This window comes from Eublepharis macularius, chromosome 6 (assembly GCF_028583425.1).
Source record: "Eublepharis macularius isolate TG4126 chromosome 6, MPM_Emac_v1.0, whole genome shotgun sequence".
NCBI classification, from domain to species: Eukaryota; Metazoa; Chordata; class Lepidosauria; order Squamata; family Eublepharidae; genus Eublepharis; species Eublepharis macularius.
The window spans coordinates 54,151,031-54,173,461 of record NC_072795.1 but is presented as its reverse complement, the minus strand read 5'-3'; the positions used below and the strand labels follow the sequence as shown (position 1 = coordinate 54,173,461).

Sequence of the window (22,431 nt, the reverse complement as noted above, 5' to 3'; positions counted from 1 at the left end):
TCCAAACAGTAGCCTGGTGTTACTTAGTAATGGGTCTGTTCTTCAGGTAGCACCTTTCCTACCACTGCGCTTCTATGGATGTGTGGTTGTTGCAGGCACAACCCTTGTCTTCACAAGCCCACACAATTCTTAGCATCTTAGCAAGGGTGATTTTACTTTTAATGCTTAAATTCTCTACTGCATGAGTACCATTGAAAAGATAACACACCTCTCTCTCTCTCCAGTGGCAGTGACTGAATTTCTAGTTTGTTTTGTTTTAAGGGACAAACAATCTTTCCACCCCACCCTACCCCCCGAGACTCCTCTCATCATTTTTAAACCATTATGATGCTTTCACAGCAGAACTGAGACCAGGGTCTGTAATGCCAAGATGGAAACAATCAACAAAGCTCCTAAAATCCCCTGTGTATACAGGTCGGTGATTTTGGCTCACATGAACACAAAAGGCTACTTTGGAGGCATGGGAATAAGCCTTGGGCTTCTACTGTCCTTTCACCCCCTTTCTCTGTTTACCTACTTTGCACTTGTTTCTCAACCCACTTCAGCGTGAAAGCAGATACTACCGTTTCTTGGAATGAGTGAACTGAATTAGAGTACATGAAGGGTAGAAAGGCTGGGAACGTGAAGGAAGTTGGTGAAACACAACACTTGTTTCTGTAGTACCAAAGCACAGCTGGGCATTACATGTGAACCTACTCTTTCATCACCACCTATGAATCCCCTTTCCGCTCACTGAACTGTGGAGAGGACCCCATGCCTGAGAAGTCTGCTTTGCACTGCCGGCACTGCCTAATGGGTCTTCTCATAAGAAGCAGAGGCTTTAAAATGGTGAACTTATCTGTTGCAGCCTATGACGGCACCAAGTGCCCATTTTTATCCAATATGGCAGCAGTCTTGTAGCAAGCACTACAGAAGAAGCCCCTATACCGAATTACCTCCGTTCTTTGGATTTTAGGGCTTCTGTTCCTTGCGCACATCATAAGATATAAGTATCCAGCAGGAGGATAGCTGATTTGGGAGCATGGCATTTTATTAGTCCTTGGTGGCATCCTGTTCAAATGCTGAAATCTCTTGTTTCCTTCTTAAATGTTACTCTGGCTAGGCTGCCCCTGTCCATGTGAGTAAAAGTAGATTAGGAAGAGTCTGCCTGCCCACTTACATCATGCAGGGGGAACGCAGCTGTGAATACCTCTTCGCTCAGCAGTCTTTCCACTCCAACATGCCCTTCCTTTGGATCACCGTATGATGTGGTGGCCAGAATCTCATACAGCTGGTGGAAAGCAGAGAGAGGAGAAACAGGATTGGGCTTTTGTTTCCAGAGCGATCAACCACCCCCTTCTCTGTCTACTACTGTTCTTAATGCTTTGCTTCCCAACACTGCATCCCTAGTTTGTATGCAATGATGATCAGCAATCTGTTCTTTAAGATGGAGAACAAAATTAAATTTTCTTTTCTTTTAAAAGATGATATCAAATTGACACCTAGACATCTATGTAGCACCTTATGTGCTCTATACAATTTTTTAAAAAGGGAAGGGAACTTTGAGAACCAAGGAACTGCAGAAGGCAGTCAAGGTTTGTGCAAAATCAGGTGTACGTGTAGGTCAACTTATGCACAAGCAGTCTGCCATTAAAACAAAAATTAAACAGGAAGGTGAGGATAAGAGCCAGAATGAAGGATGCTACGAAATGTTTCCCTCTTAACCACCTGCTACTGTAGCGTCCCTTAACACTACGGAAGTCAATCCTTGTTTTACGAGGCTCTAACTTCGGTGTTCCTCTTTTGGTTGTTTTGATTACCAACAGAACAGCCAAGCTTGTTACCAAGCCAGTAGGCTACGTCCTCAGACTGCCACTGCATTCTACTGCCTGGCCTGCATTCCCCCCCACCCTTGGCTTGGGACTTACTATTCTGTGTCGTTGGGTGCTGCTGAAGAAGGTGTCATGGTGATTACTCCCAAGAAACCTGTGTGGGGAGAAAAACTTGAGTGAGAACATACTAGATTTGAATCCCAGGGAAGAGAGGATGCTTCCGGGCCTTCTTCTCCATGGCCATATCTTTTCTTATTGACATACCTTCTAAGAATATAGGACAGACCCCAGGACCTAGTCTTGAAGGCAGACAGAAAATCACAGGGCCCCCTCAGCGAAGTCCAGAGATGATCAAAAGGTCATGGACTTTTATTACAATATAGTCAGGGCTTTCTTTCTGGGAAAAGAGGTGGTGGAAGGGGTGGAACTCAAGACCTCACAATGACGTGACTTTGGGTCAGCTGGAAGAAGGGGGGAATTTTTTAAAGTTTAAATTACCCTAGGTGAAAATGGTCACATGGCCAGAGGCCCTGCCCCCTGATCTCCAGACAGAGGGGAGTTTAGATTGCCCTCCGCACTGCCCGGTGGCACGGAGGGCAATCTAAACTCCCCTCTTTCTGGAGATCAGGGGGCAGGGCCACCGGCCATGTGACCATTTTTAAGAGGTACTGGAACTCTGTTCCACCGCGTTCCTGCTGAAAAAAAGCCCTGAATATCGTTATATCACGCTGATCGTTCAGATTGGAGTTCATGAATTAATTTTCTATGTAACATTAGAGCAGCTTCAAGAGGAATGGAATCTTGGGGTGAGTGATAGGTGCTAGTATAGGAGTTAAACCAAGGTCTAATAGACTTTACCAAATGAAAGCTGTTGCCTTTCCTGATTCAGAAGCGCAATGTTAATAGCAGATGGTGTCAGAAGTGAAATAACCTAGGCAACATATAACAATTAAAATGTTCAGGAAAATGTGCTATTATAGAAGTTCTCTCAAAATCACATCCTGGGAAAATCTTCCCACCCTGTTTTATGGTAGTTGGGTTTTTTTTTTACTTTTCACTCTCATTCATATACAATACAATATCATCAATATATCTTGAAATAATTATACAAAGGAAGGAATAAAAAAGACACCTGCAAGAGAATCTATCAAACTTCTGATGAATAAATAATACTTTGCAGTAACATACTATTCAGGATGTATAGTGACAGGAATGGTTAATATTTTGTTTTATACATTTTAAAGTCTTAACTGATATTTTTTATCATGGAATGACTTTATAATAATAACATTCAATTTATATACTGCCCTTCAGGACAACTTAATGCCCACTTAGAGCAGTTTACAAAGCATGTTATTATTATCCCCACAACAATCACCCTGTGAAGTGGGTGGGGCTGAGAGAGCTCCAGAGAGCTGGGACTAGACATGGGCACAAACCAGATAAAACACCAAACCACGTGATTCATGGTTCATCACATTCCACGAACCAGAAACCACAAATTTCCACGACCTTTTCCCAAGCCACGAATCAGTTCGTGATGCGTGGAATTTCAAACGCCCAGTGCCAGCTACTGAAGCTGGCGTCGGTCATTTGAAACAGACAGCCCCCTTCTCCTGCTGCTCGAGGCGGCAGGAAAACGGGGCTGTCACTATCACACCTCCCAAGCCAGCTGAAGCCATCGGCTGAAGCTGGTGCAGAGTGTGTGAAGCTGACAGCCCCATCGGCACCCAGGGCAGCTGGAAAGGGGGAGTTTGAAGGGAAGGAGGTTCCCCATGCCACTTGCAAGCAGCGTGGGGAAACTTCTTCCCTTTAAACTCACCCCCCTTCCTCCTGCCAATTGGAAAGGGGGCGAGTTTGAAGGGAAGGAGGTTCCCCACGTCACTTGCAAGCAGCACGGGGAACCTTCTTCCCTTTAAACTCACCCCCCTTCCTCCTGCCAACTGGAAAAGGGGAGAAAGGGGGAGAACCCAGTGGGGGTTCTGTCAAACTGACAGCCCCCATTCTCCTTCTGCTCAGGGCGGCAGAAAAACAGGAGCTGTCAGCTTCACTCACCCCGCACTAGCTTCAGCCCATTGGCTGAATCCAGCATGGGGTCTGAGAAACTGACAGCCCCATTCTCCCGCCGCTCAGGTGGCAGGAGAACAGGGCTGTCAGTTTCACACACGATCAGCGCAGCCAGCTTGTCTGGCTTTACAAACTGCTGACGACTTGCACGAACCGGGCAGAAAAAGTCATGGAGTTCGTGGAAAATGCGGCTCCACAAAACGCGTTTTCACAAAATACGAATCATTCTGGTTTGTGCGTTTTTTGCTTCATACTGTGATTCATGCCCACCTCTAGCCGTGACTAATACAAGGTCACTCAGCTGGCTTCAAGTGGAGGAGTGAGGAATCAAACCCGGTTCTTCAGATTAGAGTTCCACTGCTCTTAACCGCTACACCAAACTGACAGGTTACTACTTGTCTTAATAAAACTTCTGGAGGACACTTTGAAGCACATTTTGGTGTATAAAGCATAATCCTAAATCTTTTCCAGGAAAAAGCAAGGAAAGGTCTTACACCCGTACACGTTTTATTCTGGTAAATTATATCCCATATTCATACAGATATATATAGTAATAATGATGAGGGAGCTGGAAAGGAAATATGAAGTGGGAACTGGTGGCAACCAGACCTCATTGCTCTGGAATTCAGTTAAATGCCTAGAAACTGACCTGGGCAGGAGGAGGAGAAAAGCTAGATGCTGTTTAATCCCTCTCTCCGAGACCTGAGAATAAGACCTGAGGCAAGAACACTACACTTCCTTCTAAGTCATACATTCATCCCACACAGGGCTGAACACTTTGAACTAGTGTTCCCAAAGGCCCTATCTATACTGCATTCTTATTTTACAACAGTAAATGTCATGACTTCCCCCAAAGAAATCCTGGGAATTGTAGTTTGGAGAGGTGTTGTGAATTCTCAGATATCTTTAGCAATCATTAGTGAACACACCACAGAACTCTCAGGATTACAATGTGTTAGGGAATTTCTATGACCCCTATTCTAAAAGACCTATGTATGAGCATTTATTGGAGTTGACTGTTCGCACAGAAGGCAAAAGTTATTTCTATGTAAGCAGATTCCTTTTTATACTGTGGTTAGAGAGCCCTATTGCAAGGACAGTATGGCCGTTTCCACACGACTTACCTTATTCTGCAAAATATCGAAATCTCGCGAGAAGGCGCTGTTATTGCGCAAGAAGACGCAATAACAGCATCTTCTCGCGAGATTTCGCTATTTTGCAGAATAAGGTAAGCTGTGTGGAAACGGCCTCTCTCTCTTGTTTTCACTTTGTACTCAAGAATTTACCTTGGATAAAAACTCTCTCAGGAAGACACCCAAGATTCCTTTGTGGTACTAGACATGGAGCATGTTTATATTACAGAGAGAGTTTACTATGTTGTCAATCAGGCCTGTATTTGTGCCATGGCTCCTGAAGAATTTGATTCTAAAGAATTGTTTGTATCTAGTTTTGTATTACATTTTTATCTCTTTTCTGTAAACAATTAACTTTGGAAAGTATATAAGATTCTCTGCTATGGCTGATCTTTATGCATGTGTCCGAACATGGCACTGTATTTGGATTTTATTGTAAATAAAGCTCATTAATTCTTTATGGATCACTTTTGGTGTCTTAGTTAATTGTTGTGATGTCTGTGGGGAAATGTAATCTGAACGCAGAGTACCTTTAAAGCAATTTTTCCTTAACACCATGGAAGAGGGATGACTTAAATCAAGGCTTGCAATGTAAATATGCCCACATTGTTTGTCAAGGGGTCTGAGTGAATCTATTTTAACTTAAGGGTAGACCAAGAAAGAAAGGGAGAAGAGCTGAAATTCTGGAATCTTACCATGGTAATTTGTTTGACTTAAAACGGCAGGTGTAGTAATCCAAGGGCAGGTCAGGAACCTCCTCGTAGAGAATATTAGGGATGCCCAGTTTTATCAGGAGCCTATGAGACCAGTTAAGCACTGCCTGATTGGGTACAGCCTGGGGAAAAAGTAGAGGAGAACCTTGCTAGCTAGGTAGGGCACACTGGCAGCAGTGTCTCTATCCAAACCAGGGAGCTAAAAGAAACACATGGGACCAAGCAGTGGATAACCAGGTTAACAACTTGTAAGAGACCAAGAAGTGAATGCGGATGAGTTTAGAGGGGCAGCATAGCTGCATATAAATGGACGGGGCAAATTCTTATGTACTTCATTACATTTCATTATTTGATAACAGCACCTATTTTCTTATGACATGCATCAGGTCCTTGTTTGTAATTAATCAATCTTTGGGCGTGAAGGGAATGAAAAGAAATGGTGTGGGGGGGGGAGTGGCAAGGCTCCATCCCTTCCTCTGCACTGCTTCTTCCACCTCTACAAACTGTACCAAGCTGAAGTGAAGTATAAAGAGATGCAAGCTGACTGCCACCTTTGCCCAGTCACCAAGATTTAAACTCCACAAGAAGAAAATGAGTTAGTGAAACTCTGGACTGTACCACTTGAGGCTACAAGTGAAGGAACTGCAGGACTGAATGCTTCTCCATATAAAGAACTCCTGGAGCATGGAAAACTAAGATATTATGGGGAAGGGTTCTTGTCTAGTCTTCTGTCTGATATGCTAGCCTTTTAAATGTGTGTTCATGTGTATAGCATAATATCTAAACATGCAACCACTACCCACCTGCACTTGGAAGTGAAAGAGTCCAGGATCAGTTTTATCATATCACCTGCAGTTTGTATACACCACAATACCAAGCACAACCTAAATGGAAAGTAAATTTGTCCTAATGGCATTGGCATGGCAACATCCTCACCTGCAGAGGGACCCTCAGTCGGAGATCCTCAGCATAATAACAGAGCACACTCCAGGGGGCGTTCAACAGTACAAAGTACACCAGCTTCTTTGGATTCTGAGCGACATGCTGGAAAAGAAGGAAAGCAATGGTATTCATTAACTGCATGGAAATTCCTTTGCTGCACATCTTGTAAAAGCTTAGTGATTCCTAGAGGAGAAGGCCGTTTCAGACCCAATCCCTCACAGAGGTGATTGGGAGGATACAAGATTTGCTGCAGACCATGGAAAGAGAGACCCAGACAATGGGGTTAGAAGACTCCTTCACACGCAGTGTTGGGGGTGGAGATACATCACTTAAGGGTCCACTGTCCACCTCCATCCCTTCTTTGTTCAGTGGACCTTGAGGGATGCCATTAAACTTGACCTATAGACCTTGTGGCTTGGGGGATAGGATGTGGCACACCTCCTTTGAGCAATAAAGTGTTTAGCAAGGAGGAGACTGATCCGCACACAGTTAATGGACCTACCCTTGTCTATAAAGTCTGAGATACAGAGTGAGGAGGCCTAACTGTTCCGCATCCCATCAATGGGCCACACTGCAGGTAGGTACAGAAGGAGTTGGCACACTGGTGCTGCAGATCCCTTGATCAACATAAAATTAAATACAGTTGGTCCTTCTATTATCCCAGTGAGCGGTGGTTGTTCTCTGCTTCCATTATAAATCTTGATTAAAACATGATTATTTAGTATTCTTCGTGGTTGCTAAATGAACAGAAAACCATACCATTCATTATTGCTGCATAGATCATTAAGGAGAGCAATTACATGAGCCCAAGAGAGTATCTTACCCTAAGGCTAAGTAGGTCACAAGCAAGGAGTCTAAAAAAAAGCTCCTGATCAATTCAGCTTCTCATATTTATAGGATTTTAGAATCTTCTCCTAAGGATAGCCAATGGTCCCATTTGATAAGGACATACATTCTTGGCTAACTGATCTTATATACTAATAGCCAAGTAGCCCTTATCTGAGGATACTTAAATCTGGGGACTGGAGACATGAATGGACAAGAAAGTTCTTCAGACAAACCTGGAAAATGCCCCAAGTTTGCAGAAAAACTAGAAATCTAAAAAAGTACATTTTTAAAAACCCAAATGATAAAAGGAGACCATGTAGCTTTAACATATGCTCTCATTGGCTGGTGCTAGGCAACCATAACAATTCAGCCAATATTCCAGGCTTGGTTTCTGTCAGTAAAAGACAAAAGGAGGAGGCAGGACTCTTGCCAGGGCTGATTTGGCCTTTGAGGTAGGAAACATTGGGACCAGGCAACCATTGACTTGATACCATATGACTTCCATGATTCACCCAAGTCAGGCTGCTTGCTATTAGCAGCCCATCCCAAAGCCAGTGTAGTGTAGTAGTAAAAGTTTCAGAGTAGGAGCTGGGAGACGCAGCTTAAAATGACCAATTGGCTGTGAAAGCTCATTGGGAGACTTAAATACAGTCACACACACTCTGCCTAACCAAGTTTTATATCTATAAAAGGCCCCTCAGTGGGAGGAGGGGTCTGACTGCTAACAATTGGGCCATAGGGGGAGGTGGCCGGGGGGGGGGGGAAGGTGAAGACAGGGGGGCTGACAAAAGTGGGTGGGAAGGAGGAAGAAGGAAAAGGGGAGAGGCTATGGGGAAGCCAGGGAAGGGAAAGAGGACACAATGCAGGAGGGGAAATAAGATTTCTCCCAAGTCCTTGCAGGTCCCCCACTTATTTATCTTATAACTTCAAACGTCATGCAAGGTTATCTATACTTGAAATTTCTTCTTAAAACATATGAAATGTATTAGTTCATTCTTGCTACTTTTTATCTTAAAGTCATGTAAAAATAATGACAAGTTTCTCATACATATGATATGAATATCTTTTTGGCCCTCAACCAACACGCTCATCCTTGAATCATATCTTCACTTCTATGAAGCTGCTATTCTCAGACACTCTCTGCACCTGGGCATCAACACACAGTATCTATCGATATGGGTTAGACAGCTCTACTAATCTATCCCAGGCCATACAACTGTATTGCTTCTTTGTCACCCCCACACAAGATCGTTCTGTTCTGGACCTCTAAACTCCATTTTTAGCTGTGAGACCAAGTTAACTCTATTCCTGCACACAGTGACATCCTCTGTGATTTTCTTGGTCAAATCCAGCAACTGTTCCCTATATTTGTGGATATATTCATGACAATATGTTTGCTCACTACCACATTCACATTACCTGTAGATCCACTCAGTGCTGTGCTTTCATAGCCAACTCACAGGTCATCAAAAATCCCCAAATTTTGAGAGTTGGGGACTTCATTAAGGGTTTGAGAAAGAGGAATGCATGTACATTGTGGATTCATAAAGAAGGCCCCGATTTCCTTTTTGTCCCCAATGAATGGTAGTACTCAGGCAAATAAAAAGTAGAAAAAACACTAAAATCAGAGACTTGATTACCGTTTCCATTCGCAACCCTGCCTTCTGGAGTTTATTCAGAAAAGTTCGACGCCATACTCTGTGCATTTCAAGTGATTTCCCTCGCTTATGACTCTGGATCTCATGTTTTCCCATTTGCTCCTCCAAATCTGGATAATCTGATTCCCATGCAAGGATAAAGTCTGAGACAGAGCAGATACACAGAGCAGATAATTAAAATAACAACTGTTGACATCAGCAAGCAAAGGTGATTGATCAAAAAGGAAACCTAGACTGTAAGGGTAAGAAAAGTATGGGATAAGCAGTGGAAACGTCAAGACAATGAGATGCTACAGGACAGATCAGAAAGAACTAAGGCTGCCCTGCACTTCCTATCACCTTTCCTGTCATTCAAATGAAGCACATAAAATGTTCAGGGTAAACATATCTGCACAGGACAAGGTAAAAAAGGAAACCGGGGCCACTAGGTCACAATTCCAAAAACATATAACAAATCAAAATCAAGATGGTTGTGGGCTAGGCCCAGTGAACCTGTGAGATGATACAACTCTCTGATTCAATTCCCCCCTCATCCAGCTCCTCTGATCTAAAGTGGTGGTCGTGGTGGTGGGGAGATCCAGTTAAAGAACTTTGGGTCTCATCTACTCTGGTCCTCGGGTTTCATGTAAACATCAACAAAGCAAGAATCTATTCTGCATGCCTGGAAAAGGCTTTAAAAATGTTTGTTTCTGTTGAAGACAAACTGGACAAAATGGTGTCCTTGCTGTGGCAACAAGAATGATGATGCCATTTTAAAGTCATTTAAAAATACAAAAGGGCTCAGGGCCGACAAAGTAGATGCATGGTACCAGTGGAAGGGGCAAGTTGCTTCCAAGGAGGACTGATGGGCAGAACTGGACCTGTGGATGGAAGGGTTGCTTAAGTTGCCCTGATGCCCACTGATTCACCATCAAATGTCCTTCCATGTAGCCACTGCTACCCAGGCCAAGCTCCCTTCTGGACAGGAACCCTGTTGGGGAGGAAGATTTTAAAGCAACCTGCACAGGGGCCATTTGCCCAGAGAGAATTACTAGGTGGGGAAGAGCTGAGGGCACTCTGCTGCCTATTTTCCCCTGCTAATGCACTCTTTTCAATCTCTACATTAGGTAGGGGGAAATTTGAGGTAGGGAGGCCTGTGTTTCTCATGTAACAGCTTGTGTACTTGAATAAGCAACCACCTATCAACCAGGAGAGGAAATTTCTTCACACAGAAGTTTCCAGACTCTGTGATTCTGCACACTGGCACTGTTTGTGAGCTGCTGATTAAAAGACTTGAACACACAAATAGGGTGGAGACTTGTACCAACAAATGACTTTTTGTATCAGTGGAAAGTTCCACAGTTGGTAGAGATTCTCAGTGGTAAAGGCAGTGAAAGAAGATGGCAGAAATGTCAGGATATTCTCTTTCTTAAACTGGTATTCTTTTAAAATAAAAGATCTGTTCATCTCAGAAAGAATTACCCAGCTTGTACTTTTAATGCCTCAAGTCCTTACCTATCCTGGTATTCCCATCACTGAAGAAGTTTGGGGTGCTGTGTACAGAACGGCCACATGATTTGTGTTCATTGAGCTGAAAGCAGAATATTAAACAGCATGAAGGAAAAGACAGACGGGCTCATTTCTCACAGTAAATACTGGACATGGGTTCTGTTGTTCAATTTGCCTTATCCTTACCAGAATTCAAGCAGTGACTGATGCTATCTTCCAGAGCGGTACTGAAGTCTCCATAACGAAGAACAATTTTACACAAAAGTCCTTGTTGCCGGCAAAACCCATTACTAGTGTGTTCAGTGTGGTATATAATGGTTAGACTGTTGAACTAGGACATGGGAGACTGTGGTTCAAACACCTACACTGTAACAAAACTTACTGAGTGACCATGGGCCATTAACATACTCTCAGCCTAACTTACCTCACATTGAGAGGATAAAATGAAGGAGAAGAGAACAACGTAAGCTGCTTTGGGTCCCCCAACAGGGAGAAAAGAAGGGTACAAATTAAACAAATAAATAAACTACCATTTTGGGTGGAGGGAGGACAACTTGGCATCATTTGGGCTACCATATCTAAATCTGTCACTCTTCACACCCCAACAAGGACTGCTTAGTTTGAATAATGTTTGTCAAACAGAATAACAAGGCAAGCTAGTCCTTTTCCAGCCAAGACCAAGATGAATCACCTCTCTCTCTTAATTAATGCATTAAAATATTTATTCTGCCCTTTCATACACTGTCTCCCCCAAAGGCTCACATCAACCAGGGGAAACAGGCCACTGCCTTAAAAACAGTAAACTAAAAGAGACTCAAACTACCAAGACTAGATGAATACAGAGAAAAAGGAGAGGAGGTAGATCAGTGGAACAGCAATGGGACAAGCTTTGAAATACAATCAAGTGGGGCCTGGCTGATCTTTCTTCACTAATGGTTTTGCTTGGAGGGAAGTGGTACAATACCCTGAGGCTCCTCGCTCTCTGACTTCCTCTCACTTCTCAGTCTCAGGACACTTGGCGAGTGGAGTAGAGTTATTATGAACAACTGCATCACTTATGATCAAACCACCAAACAATCCAGTAGGTGAAGCAAGACTTTTCAGCCCTGGAACTGACTTCCTAAAGGGTGAAGACCAGTTGCCTTATACAGCAACTAAAGGGACGCAAGACAATTCTTTTTATTTCTTTATTTAGGAAGTTTATATGCTGCCACTCCAGAGCTGTACTTGAGGCAGCTTACAAGCAAAAACAATACCGTAAGTTCATTTAAAAAAATAATAAATTATCAGTATAAAAATAAAATAAGCCACTAAAAACAAACCAAGGGCATAAAAACAGCATGAAACAAACATGGAGCATCCTAATGATAGCCATAAAACAGACCAAAGCGGCTTACATTCTTCTCCTCTCCTCCATTGTATGCTCATAACAACCCTGTGAGGTAGGTTAGGCTGAAAGGGTGTGACTGGGCAAGGTCATCTAGCGAGCTTCCATGATACAGTGGGGATTTGAGCCTGGGTCTCCCATTTCCTAGTATGACACTCTAACCATTACAATACACTGGCTTAAACTAGCAGACTAGATAGTATGGGAGGAAACGGTCCTTCAGGTTTTTAGATTGGCTTTTGGTTAAAAACAATGTTATTGAGATACCTTTCTGTTACTGTTTTTCTGTTGCATGTTTTATTGTGTGTGTGTAGACTAGGCCTCAGAGCAATATCTCTGGTATGAAATCTGAGGCAAAAGGCCTTTTAAGCTCCATCTTAGAAGAAATCCTGCACCTCAGCTGTAGGGAACATCACATTCTGCAGTGGAGAAATAGACCCTAGGGACAAAAACATCCAGTGCTATTTGGCCCTGGCTGCTAAGTAGCACACTTTGGGGCAAGGGTTATTTTCTTTATGATCATCACAGAACTTTTAAAGTCAATGGAGCTAGGGGTAGAGAACATTTTATATACCACCCCCTAGCCCTACAGTGCCTTCGTGGCAATCACTGCTTTTTCTTGGGGGAGAACTTGTCTTATTTACTGCATTTTTTGAGATCCTATTATCAGGTGCAAAGGGGGTATAGAACATTAAATTGACAGTATTACTATTATTACACTATATATTATTAAGAAAGCTTGCAGCAGCCAGTATCACATGGCATTTCCCCAGCTACTGTATTCTGCAACCAGAATCAGAGTAAACTTATTATGCACAGACAGTACACAAACACAGCTGCCTCTAGGATTATTATTTATTTCACATTTGAATAATACTTTTAAGGCTCAAATAACTTTTCTTATATTATCACAGTAATCCTTACAAGTGCCCCATTAGGTAGGACAATAACACACACACGTAGGCAATTGGGAAATGAGTTACAGAAAAAGAATGGCTTATCTAAGACCATTTAGTGACTGTGTGGTTAAGCTGAACCAGCAGTCTGCCCCAACTGCACAAATGCTTCATAATTTTTCTATTTCCTAACAACATCCCACAATCTCATGAAATGTATCATTTACATTTACACCAAAATTATGCTGATAACCACAAAGGTTCAAAGATCAGGAAACAGCATGTACAACAACACCACAAAAAGCCAAGGAACACCCACAGACAGGCTCCTTTGCTGGCTCTCCAGTGCCTGCAACTTGAGAGGCTGAAAGAAACCTACTGTGGCCCTATTGACTAGGAGACCCTTGGCTCAGCGGCAGAGCAAAACACCAATTAATCAGATCCTTAGCAGTACACTTATGGAGCAGGGGACATTTATTTCTTAAATCCCACCTAAAACAAACTTCAGAAGATGCAGCCTGTAAGGTGTTCAGCTATAGTAACAGAGATGTTCTTCTCATTTCTGAGTTATTTTAAAGGGTTGTTCAGCAGACTGGCTTAACTATAATGAGTATCCTGAGCCTCTTCTGAAATAGGCTAGATCCATTTTCTGGGGCAAATTTAGATCTAGATCATTTTGCCATATACCTGCCAATTATGATGCTATGATCTCTCACTTGCCAGGGATGTTAATAAGCACACTGCCTAGAGAATTTCTTTGTGTCATTGGGAGCTAGTCTTTTACGAGCAGTTAAAGGGGGAAAAAATTCAGAAGAGGAATTATTTGCCTACCTGGGGGATTTCTATTGTGCTTAGACTCCCATAATTGTTCTCATTTTCATTTTGCTCATCACGGATCAAGCTTCCATCCTCTTTGATCTTTCTCCGCTGCATCTTTGTTCTTCATGCAGTTGACAAGTAGAACTTTTCTAGGCTGCCTAGGAAGAAGTACCAATCAACATCTGAATTTCTAGCACTTGTGTGCTGCAGCAAGGGAACTCTACCAGTTCCCCTCTAGTTAACATGAGATAACACCTTTAAATAGTCCTACTACCAGCAAGTTTTTCCTGGTCTAACTAGTCATACTGCTTACAGTAGCAGGAAATAGTTCTGTAAATTCATACAGGAAGAGTGAACAGCATACCGCAAGTACTGCTTGGACCTGATGTCTGTTCTACAAGGAAAGTGTGGGGGGAGGGCACACAACTTTCTCAAGTCACATGTAACCAGCCCTTATTTTCAAGTTAACCTGGGAGTCCCAACCACCTGGTTAAAGCTTTATGTAGCATGAATGTGATTTGAGTAAGCAAGCAAGGAGGAAATGGTCCAGTGTAGTTGCTGGCAGAAGTGTCAACACCACACCAGAAGTACTGAAACAGTTTGCTAACATTCAGAACAGAAATCTCCTTTAGGGTAATTGCTAGGCAAACTATTGAGCTAAACGTGGATTTGACTTTCAAATTCTGCAAGGTAGCTTAAGAGCCTGCTCAGAAGGATTTTTCACAAATTACTTTAACCCTTATTTGTACTTACTGGAACCCAAATCCCAACATGAACACATTTGAATCACAAATCACATTTGATCAAATTCCAAGAGCAATGAGAGTGTGGGGAGAAATGCCAAACCTGAGTGTTTGGGCAAGTTAGTACTAACATAGTCAGCATTTATTAATCATAAGGTACATAAACTAAAATAAATAAGAGGCCAGGCAAATGATCACACTGACTACAGGGGGGAAAAAACCCTTCTTACCATAGTAGTACCATGAACTGAAAAAAGGTCGCCACTATGGAATTTGACAGCTTATTTTATGAACTCTGAAGAAAGGTAATAGGTATTATTCAGTAGGTGCCATTTTCTCTATTCCAACCACATAACAATGGGAGAAACCTGTGCCAGTGAAACCTTTGGACACCTTGACCTCTGGTCTCTCTAAAAGCTTCAGAAGTTGGCTAATTCTACTATTAATCTCTCTGCTGGTGCTTTACCTTAACAGTAAGATTTTAAATTATTTATATTTATATGTACTATGTAGATAATATTTTTAGCTTTATTATTATTTGTTCATTTCTTTTAATTGTATAGACTGTTGGAGTTTTAATCAGGGGTTAAATTTTATATTTTTTGTTTTATTTAAAATTCTGTATTTTAAATATAGTTTTTTTTGTCTAAAACACATAAACACACCTATTTATAAATATAAATAATGCAGATCACACCATTAAATGTCTGAAAGGGCAGCCTCCTGAAAAGTGGATCTGAAAGGCAAGTATATCCAGTCCCTTGCTGTATTAATGCCTATCCATTCACCAATGCCCCGTTGATCAGTCAACAAGTACTGCTTTACTCAAGGCCTTTCCAGACATCAGTGTTCCTCAGTGATTATAAAGCTTTTACAAAAGACACAGTGAATCAGCATACCTGTAAGCTACAAACTGCAATAGGCAGCACTGTTGACATATGCAGTGATTACTGCTAGTTCAAGCACATTAGCAGCCAGGTCCCCAGAACATGAAAGTGGGGGACGGGGGGGGGGGGGCTGATCTGGAGACTTACCTTGTGCACATGCTCTGGAGCTCCTCCGTGTTATGCCAGGAATAATAGCATTCCTGGAACGACATGGAAGCAATGGGTCGCGACAGGAGCCGATTGGGTAAAAATCAGTCCCCCAATCTAGCATAGTGCCAATTTTTACCCAATTGGCCCCTAGCATGACCCCATGTTTCCATATCATTCTGGGAATTGTGTCATTTCCTCTATGATATGGAAGCATTCTGGAGTGTGCTCCAGGGGATTCTTGCCCTGTTCCTGCACCTTTCCCTCCTGCTGGCCAGGTGAGAGGCAGCAGGGGTAGAGGTTGGGAGCAGGGGATTCCCATCCCACTCAGAATGGGATCCTTGCCCACAAAAGCCACTGTGCTGTAGTGGTTACAGTTTCAGACTAGGATTTGAGAAACCCAGGTTCAAATGTGCACTGTCATGGAAACTCGCTAAGTGACCCTGGGCCAGTCACATGTTGCATGGATAAAATGGAAGAATGGAGAATGATGTAAGCTGTTCTTGGTCCCCATTGTATAAATGAAGTAAATAAATATAGCTGAAGGAGGGGGGCAGATAAAAGTTAAGTTGGTGAGTGGGTGGAAAGGAGAAAAGGAAGCAAGGAAAAGTGAAGATATGAGGGAGAAGAAATAAAAGAGGAAATAATGTCAAGAGGGGGATAGAGAGGAAAGTGAGGTATCCCCTACAAGTCCTTTTGGTTTCCCACCACAAAACTGGGCCCAAAGGCCAAAACTGCATAGTTTTCTCAGGAAGAGGTTGCCAGAAGAAGGGAATAGGGTTGCCAGGGGCCAAAATGGGGGTGCAGGGGGCTGGAGGGGCAGTGGGTACAGCACAACCTGTCATACCAGGAAATGACAATTCCCAGTGCAATGGAGGAGCTGCGGGGTGCACTGAAGTCCAGTTGAGTAAAGATTGCCTCCAAATAGGCCATTTTTAGTGGACTGGGCTTCAGCGCGACCCATACAACACCCCGATCACGCCAGAACTGGGTTTCAGTGCATCCTGCAGCTCCCTCGTGCCTCCTCCCACCAGCCAGAGGAGCAGGGCTGGGCAGTGGCAGGTGGGGTGAAGTTTTCTTGCAGGCAGGGAGGGGGGGTGGAATGGCAAAGCTAGAGGGGAAGAGAGCTAAAGATGGGGGTGGAGGAACAAATGTAGGTTGGGTTGTGTGGAGATGAAAGAAGGAAGCAGGAAAAAGGGAGAGGTTATGGGGGGTTTCAGGCAAAGGAAAAAGAAAATAGTGGAGAAGCAGAAAGGAAATGTCCCTGCAAGTCCTTGTGGGTGCCCTACTTGTTATAGCTTTGGATCCTTAAATCCAGAGATGGAGCCATGGACAGAGAAAGGAGATTTTCTCATAGGTTTGCAGAAAAATACAAAATGACGGGAGTTAGTCCCCCCCCCCCCGAGGAATGTTCTACGCATTTGCACGTAATGAAAAAGAAGCAATGGGGGGGTCATGAATGGGGAAGGGGCAGGCAAGAAAGCTAGCAGGGCAGCAGTAGGGCACCATTGCTACCAGGATTCTCCCTCCCTCCTCAAATATTTTACAGGTCCCTGTGCCAGCGCTGCTGGGGGAGGGAACGGGAGCCCAAGCTGCTGCCACATGAGCCAGGCTGTTGGAGGCACTGCAGGCCGTCTCTCCCTCCCACCGCTGGCCACTGAGTAACTCAGGCTGGCAGATAAGATGGAGCTGCAGATGGGCAAGGTTGGTTGGCAAGCAGCAAGATAAGCAAGTGGGGGGGGGGGATGGAATGCCCTCATAAGTCTCGTGGGTCCCCTGCATCTTGCATAAAACCAGCAATTGTAGTTCAGCATTTTGGGACAACAGGTATCTCTTATTAAAGGTGCACTGTTTCACTATTGTTTGGCTCTACAGCTGCTTGTGGGAGTGGCTTTCCGGAAGTGCCCAGATGCAAATCCAATCCTGCAAGTGATCTGTGATGGGAAAATCTGTCAGAGTACATCTTCATGCATAAAACATAGTGTGTTATAAGATTTTTTTTTTAAAGAACACATTCTGTTTGGTGTTCCTAGCTCTTTTGCAACTTTTATTTGGAAATTCATATCCAGAGTCTGAATTAGGAACATAAAGCAGCTTCCTAAATTTACTAGCTGGCTGCGTAGTTGGAGCTGAATAATGATAGACAAGCAGTACAGACTAACAAACAACAACAGTTCATTTATATACCGCCCTTCAGGACAGATTACTGCCTATTCAGAGTGGCGAACAAAGTCAATGTTGTTGTTATCCCCACAATACAGCTGGGGAACTGGGGCTGAGAGGAGTGGTTTACTAAGGCCACCTGCTGAGCTCATGGCAATAGTGGAATTCGAACCAGCAGAGTGCTGATTCTCAGCCCAATCATTTAATCACTATGCTAGAGCAGAACTGAGCCAGGAAAAAAAAATAACAAGCTAGTGGTTTATTGGCTCATTATTTCTGGGTGACTAGAGGGTAAAATTAGAAATAACAAAGTATATTTATCTAAAGACTACTGATTTGCCATTCTGCTATAAAAGGCAGTTTTTATTGTAAGCCACTTTAAAATCCCAGCCACAACCCCCTCCCCGCAATGAAAACACTGATTAATTGCCATTCCCCCCACCTCTCAGCTTTCTTAATACTGTTTAGACTCTTAGTCCCCCACCGCCCAAGTCTTATGCCCTATAATATCTCTTGAGAAAAGAATATAGGTACACTAATTAAATCAACAAAAAAAAAAACATATTATGATTTTAAGCAAATCACTTTTCCCTGAAGTGTTGATAGGATGCCATATTGCAGATATACGGCTTCTTCTCAGACTTCTATGCATGCCTATTTGTGGTAATGACTGCAATGCGAGTGGGAGATAGGAGGCAACAATCAACCATTCATAGCTCAACTGTGTTTTACGTTTAGCATGCAGTTAATTTAATTTCTTTTTTGTCTGCTCAGCAGTCCGTTTCTTCAAAACTACTTGGTTGTGATGACACTAACACAGAGATACTATGTGGAACAGTATCTAAGAACGTGTAGAAGTACTACAGTTAATAGTACTGTTCAGTGTGGCATTGCCAGACCTCATGCATTGAGTTTCAAGGCGACTCCATGCGCCCCCCCCCCCCCCGCCCCTCTCATTCCCCTCACCACTACAGAATTTCTGGTTGGTCTGACTGAACCACAAACTATTTTTTGAGATGGGGAAAAATATAGCTGCAAAATGCTATAGAACAGTCAGTATTCCATACAGAAGAATTCCAAACAGCCAGAGGGTGGGGTGGGGGGGACAAAATTGTAAAAAGAAGCACACGAGGGCCAAATATGCTCCAGCAGCAGCAGCAGCAGGGAATGCTGCAAACAATTGACTATCAGATAAAAGAGGAAGGGGGGTTAGCCTGCTCAAGCCCCAAATGCATATTGAATCCTGGAGGGAGAAGTTTGGGGGTGGCTGATAGAATGGGACTTCCAAATTGGTTCTCCCCTTTCCCTGGTAATTATTCACAGGACCCCAGTTCATCACTATACGTATCTAATAGTAACTGGCTGAAAACTTATCAAATCCTAGGAGGAGGGGATAAGGAGGGGATTTCCAAATTATCCCCCTCCCCTTAGTGTTTCTTCACATGCCCCAGTTTATCACTACAGTAAATTAATTGGGTCCCATTATGATGACAAAGTTAGAACAATCAGTCTGCCAACAAAGAAAGTAGGGAGTCTCTCAGGAGACTCCACAAGCATTCAGAAAAAATACCACTGAGTTAACCATAAGGGGGGGGACCCTCAAAAAACATACTGATGAGCACAAACTATGATCCAGAGGGCCTGACACAGAGAGCAGCTGAGAGATCAGTTATAATGTGTGTGGGGGAGGGGAGAGGGGAATCAATCTACAAAAGTCTCAGAGAATCCAGGGAAAGGGAAATTTTGAGGGATGGGGGTTCCAAATCACCCCCCTGCAATTCTTCATGGCCCCATTTCATTAGCTCCTTGAAAGCAGAGAAATAATCAGACATGAAAAATGTATACCATACAGACCTCCTTAATGGGTTGCATATTCTAAACCAGATTTTCTGACTATGGAATCCCACATCAGTTTTTACCCCTTTCATAACTGACCTGAACTATGTGAAGATGCAGGGGTTTATTTCCTCTCAGGCATGAAAGACTGAGGCAACTAGAGACAGAAGCATATCCAAGCTGCAGTTTCAACTGTTTTAAGTCATTTATCTTCCTTGGGAATCATGGGAATTGTAGTCTATGAGCAAAGTCTGTGGGTTTGAGATCTCTAAAGAGAATGCTCAGCACCTTGGCAAACTACAGTTCCCTGAATTCTTTGACATGAACTGTGAGTTACAAAAATCAAATATATATTTAGATCTGCCCAGAATCTGTAATCCCAAATGTTGCAAGAGAAGACCTGCTTTTTTAGTTAGTGTTTTCCCTTTCTTCTTGACCTTAAAAGGATCGGCTTCCCAGCACTAAGGCTGGCTAGGAGAGCTGCTGTTAAACAACCTAAACAAAAAGTACCACGGCATCATCTATGATATTTGGTACAGTGTATAAAAGAGGGTTGTTGGTTCACAGCCAGAGCATTAGGTAAATCTGCAGTTCTGTTGGGAGATGCAGTGGACTAGCTTTGGCTACAAGTTCAGGATTCTGATTTCTATAGTCATGTTCTAGAAAGATGCCCCCTCCCCTGCTGTCCAGATCATCACTAAGTGAGCATGTGATGTTCTTCCACAGGTTGTGGCAAAGCTTATAGCCTGAGGTCACTATCCCCTTTTGGAGAGGAGAATACTCAAATTATCTTTTACTTCTACACTAAAGAAACCAAAAATAGAGTTGTGGTATCTTAAAGCATAACAGATTTATTACAGTGGAAAAGAGCACCTGTAAGTAGCACCTATAAGACTTTTGTTACACTGCTACGGACAGACTAACACAGCTATCCATCTAGATTTATTACAATATAACAAATCTGTTTGTCCTTAGGGTGCTACACCACAGGAAACTTTCTGGGATTTGCTACTCTTCAGGCAGTTCTGGAATTGGCTACTATTCTTCTAGAATTCACTTCTCTTGATCTCTGCTTGGGGCACACTGCGGCCCAGACTGCAAGGTGCTGAAGTGTGAGCCTACCTTACAGCAGAGAGTCCTTTTGGGTCCAATTCTATAATGCCAAATGTATGGCACTCGAGTGCTTGCAAGTTTACATCCTTCAGACAAGAACAAGACTGGATGTGAGATGGATGGACAAATCAGAAAGGGGTAGGGGAGAGATACTAGAAGTTCAGGAACTTAACAGTGTAATATGATACCCAAAGGTCTCTGTGCACATTCCTTCGCAGTCTTCCATCCCAGTTTATACAAGCAGTACAGTTTAGAAGTGCTTGCTGATACATACCTGATGATGGTGACAGGATTATTCAATCCACACCTTCCTTCTCTCGGTTGAGTGGCTAGGAGAGGGTAGCTCCGTTGCACTGATCCCTGCAAGATTCCAATAAAATAATGATGCTTAAAGGCACAGCTATCCTCTGTTATCTCCCCACCACCAAGGCTGCCTTCCCTTTCCCAGACAACAAACAGATGTTGCTCCACTCTGAAGCTGTTCAGCACCAGCTCCACCCCATTCCTGTTTGATAAATACCTGGATGTATGCAGAAGGTGGAGGAATCTAATGCTTGAGGCAGGTTTCTAAGAACATTTAGCAGACCTTGCCTTTATTTGATATGAGGGTGTGGATTTGCAGATCCTGAAAAAACGTCAGCAGCCACATTTCAGCAAAGTGCTCCATAAGGCAAATATACAGAGGGAAAAGTATATTTGAAAAAAGAGGAACACCCATATATTTCAAGCTTTTTTCAGCTAGGGCCACAGGGAGGGGGAGAAAGAACTAGGAAAAAGCAATTATTTATCATTCTCTTCTTCCAGCGGAGCTCTTTCCTTTTAACTTCCATCACTTTCCTAGCCTTATAAAGTGTAAGATTGTGCCTATGCAATACACCTATTTCACTTTCAATTTTTGCACAGTAGTTAATAGATTTAGGTGCTTTATAAATAATAAGATTGGGGTTATAGAGCACATTCTGTATTTGCTGCCCCTTCACAGATTGGGCACTATGTAAAAAGTCCTGTTTATTTACTTCATTTATACCTTGCCTTACTTCCAAACACGGACTCAAAGTGGCTTATACATCGTTCTCCTCTCCTCCATTTTTCCTGATAGTCCTGTTGAGGTAGGCTAGTTTGAGAGTGTACGACTGACCCCCAAGATCATCCAGCAAGACTTCATGGCAGCATAGGTATTTGAACCTGAATCACCCAAATCCCAGTCCAACACTCTAACTACTATACTACATTGACTGGCATTATTAAATAATCTTTTAAAACATTGGGAATTTGCAGACCTGAACAAATTGGTTTGGGAAGATGATATGCTACTTTGAGGTGCGTGACACCGTCCACATTTTTAAAAATTAGATAGACATGAATGAACACAATGAGGAACAAAATGCAAATATAATGCAGTCACTTTTACAGAAGACAGCAGCAAAATTCAAAGTATGCCATAACTGTGGAGAATAAATGATAGGCAACAGTCCACTGCTCTCGCCCTGAAAAGAAAAATAACACACCCCAGAGATGCAAAGTAGCATGGAATAAAGCTCAAACTTGAAAATTTCAGACGGCAGGCGACCTTTATTAGCAGATCTTGGCAGGGAGTTGGAATACCTTGAAGCTAACAGTATGAAATATCCTAAGTCCTTTTGGCTGGGAAACAATCCCAGGCATGTAATCTCAGGTTGGTTCTATGCATGAAGTCTGGTCCACGACTTCCATTAGATTATTCCCATGTAAGCATGGACAAGATTGTAGCCTTAATAGTTTAATAAGCAACATCTGTTTTTGAGACAGGCAATCTGACTC

At 42.9% G+C, this 22,431-nt stretch overlaps 1 protein-coding gene across 3 annotated transcripts in view; it reads right to left on the bottom strand.

The window, feature by feature from the left end:
* LOC129332085 (anoctamin-7-like) overlaps positions 1–21,058 on the bottom strand; it is a 53,437-nt gene extending 32,379 nt beyond the window's left edge. The window contains exons 1-8 of one of the 3 annotated variants that reach the window (XM_054982916.1): positions 20,906–21,058; positions 13,755–13,900; positions 10,647–10,722; positions 9,135–9,295; positions 6,661–6,768; positions 5,707–5,846; positions 1,908–1,965; positions 1,160–1,270 (exon numbers count right to left, since the gene is read on the bottom strand). In XM_054982916.1, coding sequence (XP_054838891.1) covers positions 1,160–1,270; positions 1,908–1,965; positions 5,707–5,846; positions 6,661–6,768; positions 9,135–9,295; positions 10,647–10,722; positions 13,755–13,856 — 756 coding nt within the window. In that variant the 5' untranslated portion in view covers positions 13,857–13,900; positions 20,906–21,058. Of the gene's footprint in view, positions 1–1,159; positions 1,271–1,907; positions 1,966–5,706; positions 5,847–6,660; positions 6,769–9,134; positions 9,296–10,646; positions 10,723–13,754; positions 13,901–20,640; positions 20,738–20,905 lie in introns of those variants that run through there. The other 2 variants (XM_054982918.1, XM_054982917.1) reach the window with 2 other exon arrangements.
* Between the last annotated feature and the right edge of the window lie 1,373 nt (positions 21,059–22,431).